The sequence below is a fragment of the Festucalex cinctus genome, chromosome 3, assembly GCF_051991245.1.
Source record: "Festucalex cinctus isolate MCC-2025b chromosome 3, RoL_Fcin_1.0, whole genome shotgun sequence".
Lineage (NCBI taxonomy): Eukaryota > Metazoa > Chordata > Actinopteri > Syngnathiformes > Syngnathidae > Festucalex > Festucalex cinctus.
The window spans coordinates 17,833,905-17,845,019 of NC_135413.1; the positions used below are offsets into that span (position 1 = coordinate 17,833,905).

At 37.4% G+C, this 11,115-nt stretch overlaps 1 protein-coding gene across 2 annotated transcripts; it reads right to left on the reverse strand.

Moving 5' to 3' along the window:
• Positions 1-60: 60 nt before the first annotated feature.
• LOC144015871 (ovochymase-2) lies at positions 61-9,960 on the reverse strand. Of its 2 annotated transcripts, XM_077516282.1 has the most exons (16): positions 9,427-9,960; positions 9,257-9,354; positions 9,070-9,167; positions 8,822-8,994; positions 8,652-8,747; positions 8,409-8,563; positions 7,982-8,183; positions 5,692-5,724; positions 5,518-5,617; positions 5,249-5,382; positions 4,779-4,922; positions 3,150-3,274; positions 2,981-3,074; positions 2,750-2,881; positions 2,610-2,663; positions 61-600 (listed from the first exon to the last, which is right to left on the reverse strand). In XM_077516282.1, the coding sequence occupies exons 1-16, from the start codon at positions 9,503-9,505 to the stop codon at positions 476-478; spliced, it is 1,842 nt and encodes a 613-aa protein (XP_077372408.1). In that variant the 5' UTR covers positions 9,506-9,960; the 3' UTR covers positions 61-475. The 2 variants fall into 2 exon arrangements, with proteins under 2 accessions (XP_077372408.1, XP_077372407.1); XM_077516281.1 differs by having other exon boundaries at positions 9,257-9,959.
• Between the last annotated feature and the right edge of the window lie 1,155 nt (positions 9,961-11,115).

An 11,115-nucleotide genomic window follows, 5' to 3' on the forward strand; every position in this document is an offset into this window, starting at 1 on the left:
ATGACATGACACTTCGGCAGAGAGAGGGAGGAGATTAAACATTGAAACGTCAAAGACTGGTTGCCAGTTTAAATATTTAATTTATTGTAAAAAGTGACAAGTATTTACAACAGGATCATGGCTTTTTCGTTTCTCAACAATCCACAGTTTACATTGCGAATGTACTTGGGGACTTATTTTGTAAGTGGAACGACATTCATGAAAATGACGAGCACAGAGTAGTAACAACCTTCATTTGGACAAGACGGTTTGATGTGAGGCTATATAATATAAAGCTGTTAGATACAGTAAATGTCACTCTAACCGTCACTGCCATCACTCCTAGTTACCATGCATCAATCGACACAACTATCAATAGTTACAAGATATAACCTACTCTACTATGCATTTAACATTCTATCATCTCTCTGACAACCATTCAGCTTGTTGTGTGATACAAATGTCTCAAATGTCCAGCAATGCTTCATATCAGTAATTACTTCTCTCTCCCCGATGATTCTGTGCTATCGTCTTCATCATCAAAGCTGCTCTCCTTCCCTTCCTGGAACCAAAGTCTGCTGCTGGACATTCCCACAGCTTCAATGGTGTCATCCAAGTTCTCTAGGCAAGGCAAGGCAAGGCAAGCTTTATGTATCTGGCACATTTCATACATCAAAGTGTGTCACATAATTACAAATAAAACATTTGAATGCATTTACAAATAAAAACAGGAAGTCCACTATTTATACTTTATTTGGTGCCATTTTTGGCCTTCTAGGTCATATTTTAATGAACTCCTGCCACTGAAATAAACCAATCACATTCAAATTGAGTGTTTCATCGAAGCAAGAATGATGGGTTGCAAGGGGCCTTTATAGCTGCTTGCAGCTATAGTATTCAATTCCAAATTCCTCAATGTTATCTCACCTAAACCATTCAGTGATTTATGGACCAGTAGGAAAATTTACATAGTAAGTATGGAAAAAAGTGGTTAGCCACTACATATTACATTTTTTTCCAGTAAATAATTTCATATTTGACATCAACAAAGCATATATAGTAATAGTTAAGTTGAGAATAATACAAACTTACGGATAGGAACTATGTATCTTGTCCTGTTTTATATCTCAAACACCCCCCCCCCCAAAAAAAAGTATATACAGTTGTTGCACTGGAAGAACTGTTATGGAAATTAGTAGGTCATAAGTTTGCTCATGACCGACATTCTGAAAATATCGTCCACATTTCTGAGCAGATCAAAGGTGTTTTTGAGCAAGCAAAACAAAAGCTCAACTTGTAACACGACAATCGCATAGCCACATTTCTCTTCTCTCTCTCTCTCTCTCTCTCATTATATACTAGTAGGATACCTCCACAAATGTGTGCGCGCGCGTGTACCGCACTACATTTGTGTAAATCGTGTAGAAAGTACATTTAAAAAAAAATAAAAAATAAAAAAAATAAAAAATCCATTTCCCCAGTGAAATTTGCAGTACTTCACTAAGCCCACCAGCGGGTAGAATTGTTGCATCGCTTGTTGCATCCTGCAGAGGGCGTAAGTGTGTACATGTACGTATGCATGGAGGACAGAATATGTAAAAGTAGTTTCATTCTCAAACATTTTCAGTGACTCAAGTGACGTTTGTAAAAGCCGTCATTGAATGGGATTTATACAGATAAAAATACAATACCAGTTGGATGATTGTGATGCAGAGGTTTTTTTTTATCTGCATAACTGAAGAATCAACCAGCAATCAACATAAAATGGAATGATTTCACCTGTATAACTAAAAAGAGGTCCAACTACCCACTACATCATCAAATCGTCAAAAGAGGGAGTATACTTTCCAAAGAATGCTTGGAAAAGAAGGCGTGGCATTTTACAAGTCTCTAAGGTACACTTGGAGACCCTGGAGAATGTTGCTGGCTGTTAAAGACACAGACACATGCTAGGGTGTTAACACGCATCTATCATATCATTTACAAGAAATAGTCAAACACATTGGGCACAAAAAACATGAAGTGACACCACACAAGAATACTTGAACGCATTTAATCTCTTAATTGTCATCTTGTCTCAACTTGTAATATGAGCCAGATGAGTTAATCGTGGCCGTTTAAGCAAATGAATGCAGGATGATTTTGACTAGCCACAATATTGTACAAACATGTTGTAGTAACAATGGGCCTGATGTAGGCTGTTTTGTTTATCACTGGGTTTCATTTGGAGTGCAAGTGTAAGATGTCAGTCACATTGTCATTCTAAATCGACACTTTTGCCTATTACTTTGCACCTTCTTCTATCTGATTCATCCAAGAAGATGAACGTGCTACATATTTATGTCCTATTTCTGATATGACAAAAGCAGCTCAACAGAGGTGAATGTTGAAGAGAGCTACGCTTCAATCATTTGTCCTTCTATGACACTTGTAACTAGTACATTGATCTCTTTTATGAGGAAGACATTCTTTGCCGTCTCGCAATGGAGATATTTAAAATGATGACAAAGCTTCAGAATTTATAAGGTGAACCAAATCCACCCCACGCTACTCTTCAATCATGATTTGAACCGCCTCGACATGTCACTTTGACTCGCACTTACACAGCAAGTACATGTAAAATCACCAACCTGATGTTTTCCGGCCTCTTCGACCTGCTTCTCCTCTTTTGTCTTCAAAAAGGTCTAGAAGCAGAAAGTGATAATTTGCTTTAAATGAAAAGTTCAAAACATTGTCAAGTCCTTGAGCAAATCTGACTTCGTACACATACCCGCATAGCTGATGAATGCTATTGTTGCCTTGAAGCCTCGATGTGTGATGCTACTGTCCGAGGAGAACTCAAGCACCAGGACACTTTGGTAGGACAGGACGGGTGGAGGAATACTGCGGCCGCATAGCACCGCTTGGCAGAACATTTAGTCGAAGAACAACAACACATGAATCATTATTTAGAACTCTTTTCAATTCATTGATGCTACAATATCGGATTAAAACGTCATACCAATTTTCTCTGTTCCCTGCACATCACCCAGGACACTGAGGGAATCATACAAGCATCCGTCTGACTCCTCCAGATCAAAGTCAGCAAAATCCAACTGAAAAATGAACAAGCAAAAATTCCTTTATAACGCTTACAGTACGGAAGGAAAAAAAATGTGGATTTTGTGTACCTTTACAATATGACGTTGAGGAGCATAAAGCACCCAGCGGAGAGAACAGTTGGACTTGTAGTTGAGTGGGTAATTTGGACTACTTATAGAATCCTGCTCCTTTACCACAACAACTGTACTGCATTCTGATAGGGTGCACAGACGCACGCACACACGCACATATACAAATACAGAGGGAGAGAAAAACAAATCAAACTTGGATTTGATGAAAATGTATCACTTACTCGTCTTCTACCCTACCAGAGAGTGCATAATTAAGTCTACAGCAGCAGTCACCAACTTAGTCTACACTACACAGACTTTATGATCACTTGTATAATATAATAATACAACAGCAATAGCAGATGTTCCCCAAATATTTAACTAAGATAACAATGTTCTGTTTGATTCTCCCATTGGAACGTATGTGTAAGGCGCAAAAACCAAAATACTATATTAGGCACCCATGATATAGTCCAGATCTCTTCCAGTAATAAATACTGTCTATATCAAGGGATGGGTAACTTAAATGAAGGAGGGGGCAACAATTTCTCATCAGAACTGCGGCGGCCATATAGGACCATGCATTTCCTAATCGGATGTATCACAAAAATGCTGTTTTAAATACAGACAAAATATACGCTCCTAATATGTTTAATTTTTGATTCTACAGTTTTCAACGCATGTATATCCTGCCGGGCTTGCCCCAACAATGAGGGGTTTACATACAACAAAATAACCAGCAACTGCAATTCCCCCAGTGCTAAGGGCTCTCTTGCATAAAAAGAAAATGGGGAAAAAATGGAATAAATAAATAAATAAATATATCAAAGATGGCACAAAAGTGCTTAACAGCAAACCAACATTAAGTGCAAGAAATTATTTTGTACATTTGTTTTCACAAAACAACTCATTCAAATTTTCGGTGTATAGCATTCCAAATCCACAAAAAAACAAAAATAAAAAAAATAAAAAATAAAAAATAGAAATGCCTACACATGTTGTAGTATACAGGACTGTCTCAGAAAATTTGAATATTGTGGTAAAGTCCATTATTTTCTGTAATGCAATTAAATAAGCAAAAATGCCATACATTCTGGAATCATTACAAATCAACTGAAATATTGCAAGCCTTTTATTGTTTTAATATTGCCTATTATGGCTTTTTTTTTTTTTTACTTGGTCTGAGGAAATATTCTAATATTTTGAGATAAGATATTTGGCTGAAAATGCCATAATCAGCAATACTGAAACAATAAAAGGAAAATTGCAGTTGATTAGTAATGAATCCAGAATGTATGGCATTTTGGTTATTTAATTGCATTACAGAAAATAATGGACTTTACCACAATATTCTAATTTTCTGAGACAGTCCTGTAAGACCCATCGTAAGTGCAGCTAAGACATGTCTGTCACAACTACAGTCAATGCATTTTTGCAGTTCAGCACCTGTCAATTCACATATTCGCAGATTTTTTTTTTGCTTTTTCTTTTTTTGCCCATCCCCCAGTTGCCCATCCCTGGTCTACATATTCTCTCTGAAAGTGTCAGTCAAAATGAGCACTACCACATCATCTTTGTCAAGGTTGAATATGTAATATAACTCTTCGATATATGTGATCTCACATTGTTGTTGTCTGTGTTCCGTACCAGGATCAGGTTCTCTGTGGACAACCTGATGCAAAACCGTAAAGCCGCTTCCTGCACCATTCACGTCGGATGAGAAAACAAGTGTTACACTCTGTGTTTTTTTCAGAAACACTCGGTCTGGAAGGACATTTCCACAGAATATTCCTGCACAAATATAATATACAAGGAAGTGAATGTCACCAACAGTACTAAAGTTGGAATGACTGGACAAAAATGTATTTGTCTATTTTTTAAACTCCATTTTCAATTTGTGATTCCCAATATCAATTTAAGTTGAACAAGGGATGTCTTTAAAAAAGTTCTAACTGCAGCTATGTACTTTTATTTCTCAGAATTGTAATCAGTAGATTTTTGTTGCATCTTGTTCAAGGATTTAGTTTTGTTGCGGATGCATCAGGTGGGATTTTGGGATTTTCAGATTGCACAAGTCACCAGATAAAGAAATAACACTTTGTGTGTTTGTCTCTCACCAACAGGCCTGTCGTTCCCTATTAAAACGGTAAGTCGATCGTAGTGACAAAAAGGGTCATTCTCCAAGTTCAAATGATTAAACTGCAGTAGAATGCTACAACCTGGAGGAGCTTGGATAGTCCACACACATAACCTGCTCAGACACACAATAAAAGATTAATACAAAAAATCATTCCTTTTAAATAAAACGGTATAATGGTAAATATATACAATAAATAATTGTAGTATTGTATCTGAATTTACTGTAGTATATTTTTCAGGCGCTTACTCATTGTTGTCATAGTGATCAATGTAGGGGGGAGGGTTTCTGATTACCCCTTCGTTTTCAGTTATAATGCCATCTCTCACACTGCACAGTCCTGAAGCACCTTGAAACATATTAAATAATACATTGTGAAAGGCAGATGGATATTCATTACTGATGAAAGGAAAAACAGCTTACCTAATGACGTCTTTCCCCGCCATTGCTCATCAGCTAAAGCAATGAAACACAGAGAATGAATTTAAATGATAGCACTGCTTGCCCAAATGAAAATCACCCCATTGAAGTAATAAAATAGGCAAGAGTGTCAAATTGGATAATTGCAGTAGTCGTAATGTACTATTCTTTATTTCACATGGCAAGTTACATAACGCATCTAAAGAGCGCCAACGTGTGCTATAATCAATCCTCTTTTACATGTCGATTGTGTAATATCGCGGAAGTGTTGTTACCACCCTCCTGCCACCTTCGTTTACACACAGCAATGCTGCTATGATGCCAGCCAGTGTGAATGTTCGTCATTCTGTCAGTTTTGTGTGCCAACATCGTCATGCAGCATTCCAAGGACAAGAACAAAACAAAGGCAATGTTAATACTTCAAGTCGTCTATCCTTTTGTTTGACTCTTTAAAATGAATGGCAAGGCAGAACTTGTGGTACAGAAATAAACGTGCAACAGGGCCAGTTGGTCTATTTGTGCTCCTGGCTGTCATCGGAGCCTTTAGAATCACCTGAGATCAAAATGGATGCTGCAGTCATTACAGTTAAAGTTGCTTGTGGTCAAAGCAGTAGACTTGGTTAGGGAGAATCGTATCTCACACTGGAAAGTGTGAGAAGTCACAACTGAAGAAAAAGCACGGTTGACAGTGACTTTCACTTTAATGGATACAATATGTCATGAGCAACTGGTCCTAAAGTTAGCTGGCATAGATAAGATAAGACTCCGCCTTCCCTGACAGCATAACTTCTATAGACATTTTCTACCTTTCTTCTTTTGTTTTTTGGCCATTTTGTGGTTAATTTTTTTTAACGTTTCTGCCTTTATTAAAATTAATTTCTGACCTTTTTGGCAATTTTGTGTACATTATATGATAATTTTTGGAATTTCTTCTTTTGTTTTATGACATTTTATAGTTACTTTTTACTTTTTTTTCTGCCTTTTTTTTTTTTTTTTTTTTTTTTAAGAATTGTCTGACTTTTTTTTGCAATTCCAAAGACATTTAATGGTAATTTTCTGCCTTTCTTCTTTTGTTTTATGACATTTTATAGTTATTTTTGAATGTTTTTTTCCTGCATTATTATTATTTATTATTATTATTATTATTATTATTATTAATTATTTTATTTTTTTAAGAATTAATTGTCTAACTTTTAAATTTTATGGTAATTTTCTGCCTTTCTTCTTTGGTTTTTGGACATTTTATGATTTCTTTTTTAAACCTTTTTGGCAATTTTGTGTACATTATATGGTCATTTTGGGGATTTCTTTTGTTTTATGACATTTTATAGTTAATTTGTACTTTTTTTTCTGCCTTTTTTTTGTTTTTTGTTTGTTTTAACAATTAATTATATGACTTTTTTTTTTTTTTTGGCAATTCCAGACATTTTATGGTATGTTTCTGCCTTCTTTTGTTTTTGGACATTTTAAAACTCATTCACTGCCTTTGACAAGTATACTTGTCAATTGTATTTTTTAGAGCGGTGCTAAATGGGGGCGAATCTGAGCATGCTCCACTGTAAATGTCAAACTTGGAAGCAACTTTACTGATGCCCAACCACCGGTAGATGACATCATTGCCCCATTTTCTAGGAAATAAACACAGTTTCAGAGTCCATGGGAGAAATGGCTGTATTTTGGCAAACCTACATTTTTCTGCTGTCAATTATAAAAGAACGGGACGGGACAAAAAGTAGGGAGTCTATTCTGTTATTTGGTAGATTCGGTTTATATATAATTATTGAATGTAATATCACGTGAGTATTGGAAATGTAAAAATTTTCTATAATGACTGGCAGTGAATGAGTTAAGGTTACTTTTTAAACATTTTCTTTTCTGCCTTTATTCATTTCAGACTTTTTTGGGGAGGCAATTTTGTGTACATTATATGGTAATTTTCAGCACTTTTTGTATCTTTTTTTTGACATTTTATGATGACTTTTTGAGCATTTTTTGGTATTTTCGAAAATGTTTTCATCTACCTTTTGTCTCGTTTTCTCACAACTTAAAAATTGGACTCTTGGTGGACTTTTTAAATATTTAATTATTCATTTTTAAATCTTAATCTTTAATTTATTCAAAAGAATATTTCATCCAAAATTTAAAAAATATATGTAAATAATAATAATAATAATAATTTCTAATAATAATAATAATTATTATTATTATTTTTGCGATCACGTGGCTCCAGAGGTTGCAGACGCCTACACTAGCCATATCCAAGGCAAACTGGGGCTTATTTTCATTGACTCACCATTTCTCAATGTGTACTTTATCCAGGGCAGCAACAGCCTCACATCGGTGAAAATGCCTGGAGATCCTCTTTTGGAAGGCGTCCGGGCGCTGTTGGTTCCCCAACTGCGACCGCATCCCTTACCCCAAGAAGTTATGCCAACTGCCTCCCAGCGACCGTTGCCAGATCTTGTTTGACATACCAGTGGACTCCCTGAGTCCCCCTGGGAAAAGGAAAGGATTATCATTCAGCATTCCAAGATCAGATCTAGAGGAAATGAGAAATTTAGAGTGGACATAATAGCAAACTAGATCTGTGACCCAGTTAAGCGGTTGCATTCTTCTCTTAAATTCACTGGAGAAATGCACTCTGGACTTATGGGCTGTCCTGCGATCTAATCAAGAGAAAATTGTTGCCAAATATAAACGAATGCAATTGTCACATTTACCTGGCAGGTATCTCTCCCTCCTCTCTCCTGTCCTGCACAAACAACTGTATTGACTGCATTGCGTGCCTTTGTGACAGTCTGGAGAACATATTTACATTTGGCTGGATCCACCAACTCCAACTGAACCTCTCTCAGAATGGAAGGAAGACGACCTCCTGGGGGGCAAAAATAGCAAAACTTCAAATGGAAAATTGCACACATAATCTGGAGTTCAGCTGTGGGATGAAATTGAAAATGACTTGCGTTCTTTTATCCTGCCCCATCCACCAACAATGCAAGTGGCTTCTGGTGAATTGGACTCATCAGGTAGTGGCAAGCATAATGGCTGGACAAATGATCCTATGTGAAAAGTAAATCCATCATTCGATTTTAAGTTGTTGGTCGATCTGACACTGATTATGATGGAAACTCACCGAGTTTCATATTTTGATCCAGCTGTACAAGTGCCACATCGAAGCTCATGGGCACATCATGGTGGTATTTCTCATGGAATGAGACAGATTGAATGGAAATGACCTGTTCCTCTGCATCCTCGACTCTCCGGTCATACTCTCCCACCACCACCGTAACACCACTGAGAAACCCTCTAAAATAAAGCAGACTCCAATTTGAAATGTAGTCATTGTATATTGAGGAGGTATCCGGTAACTGTAGAACATACTTTGAGAAGGATAGAAAGCAATGTGCAGCAGTCATAATCCAGCGGCTGCTCAGGATAACTCCGCCACAGAAATGGAATCCCTTCTTCCGCAGGGATACCTCAACATTGAATAAAAAAAAATGTATTCAAATAATAGTCAGCTTGCCTTGATCATAACCGATAAGTCAAGGAATAGCACACTACTCACTAGCCATGGTTGTGACCCATGTATTGCCTCAGTCCCTCCAACCACCTTCAAATAAGGAACCATTGGACTCCTCCCCTGAGGATTGCCACATTTTGAGCCTGTAGAGAGGATGAAGACTTTACGAACATCTACCATCATGGTCCTTGAACTTTTCATTTTTTGATACTGACCTGCCTGGAGACTAGTATCACTGCATAAAAAGAGAGCCAGGAGAGCAACGGTAGTCTTCTTCACGGCCAAAAAATTCATTGCACGGTTTTACCAGTAAGACAGAACTAGTATGTCTGCCTATCTGAATGTGAGACAAACACACTCTCTAAAAAAAGAGAGAGAAAACTGGCAGCGGGTGGTTCCTAGTTAAGACATCAAACTCACAAATAGGCTCAAGGTCACCAAAACACTAACCCGGATGTGATCAACAACCGGCGAGGAAGGCGAAAACATCTTAAAACACTGAGTTAAGAGGTCACTGGTACTGATTTACTGCATATAGAATTTAGTGAAGGTTGACATACAGTGCTGTTTGGGGAAAAAAAAATCTATTTGAGTCCTTTTACAAAGTTCTCATTTCTATCACTGTTCTTATGAGTCAGTAAGCTCTTTGTTAGTGCTTGACAAAACAATGCAGCGCGCAATCAACAGCATGACCTTTAAGGTAAAAGCTTTACAAGATGAGATGCAGGAAACTCAGCCTCTTTCTGAATATCAAACTAGAACAGCAAGACAAAGGATTGAATAGAAGAAGGGTTGTAACCTTTCGGTCCACTGGGCCACTTACTAGACATTAACACTGAGGGAGGCACCATTTGGTTCCCGGCAGGTGCATCAATTTAAATTTACCACAGTCATGAGTGAATAAGTCACACACACAAATAAAAGAAGGTGGGTTCTATTTTCTAAAAGCTAGCATAATACAAATGTGTATTTTGTCACCAACTGGCAAGATTAAGTTGTTATCTAGCTAGTTGCTACTAGCTAGCAGATGAAGCTACATGCAGAGCAGATGTACAGGATTGCTTGGACATTTACCGGATCGTGTCACATTTGCACTACCTTTATAGGACTCAATCAAAAGTAACTCGCCCAGTAGTAAAAAGTAAATACATTTGTGTAACTGTCTAGAGACATAATACAAACTATATGCTAACTAATAGACTAGGGGCGGAGGTGGCCGTGCCCCTGGACACCAAGACAATAAGAGCTTCACGTGCTGGGTGTTCATACAATAGTCAAGCAGTGCCATCCGACATCACTAAACTAACATTTCCCACTAAATTCAAAGGTGCAGCATTGATAATTGGTTAGCTCAAATATGTTATTTGCCGCAAGCGGGATGGGCACCATAACATGCTCTAACCTGTGGTTTGAACAGAACTTCACAGAGGCATGTGAATGTGACTATACGTATATTTTCTACCTCAGAGGTCCCATTCTAAGTCATGTAAGCCGCTGGTTCCTGTTTATGCAGCACTGTGGCCCATGTCCCAGTGGGAGTAGTGGTTGCTGGGTCCTGCGGTTGCCAGGCAGCTGCTGTTAAGCAATTGCACAAAAGGGCACAAAATACCTGTCATGTTTTCTTTGAAGACTGAGGGTGTGTAAATACAACAATCCAAATTCAATGTGCTTTGCTACGTTTCATAGAAAGCTGGAATTGTGTCTTGTACTGTGAAGTAACAAATGGTAAACAAAACACGTCTTGCCTCGCAATGATAAGGTCAACAAAGATGAAGCTACAGGCAAACAAAACAGGTTTGTCAAATATTAAAATGATCAAGATGTTTTGTTGTACACATTACACTGCATCAGTTTTGTGTCAAAATAAATGGAAAATAGCTATTTAAATTATTCAACATAAGAAC

What these genes read in the sequence shown, in the direction of transcription:
- LOC144015871 (XM_077516281.1), bottom strand. Translation starts at nt 9,505, where the DNA reads ATGAATTTTTTGGCCGTGAAGAAGACTACCGTTGCTCTCCTGGCTCTC. An exon ending in TGCTTTCTATCCTTCTCAAA is followed by an intron (nt 8,995 to 9,069) that starts GTATGTTCTACA and finishes GCTTTATTTTAG; the next exon opens with AGGGTTTCTCAGTGGTGTTA. An exon ending in AGGGAACGACAGGCCTGTTG is followed by an intron (nt 4,923 to 5,248) that starts GTGAGAGACAAA and finishes ATATTTGTGCAG; the next exon opens with GAATATTCTGTGGAAATGTC.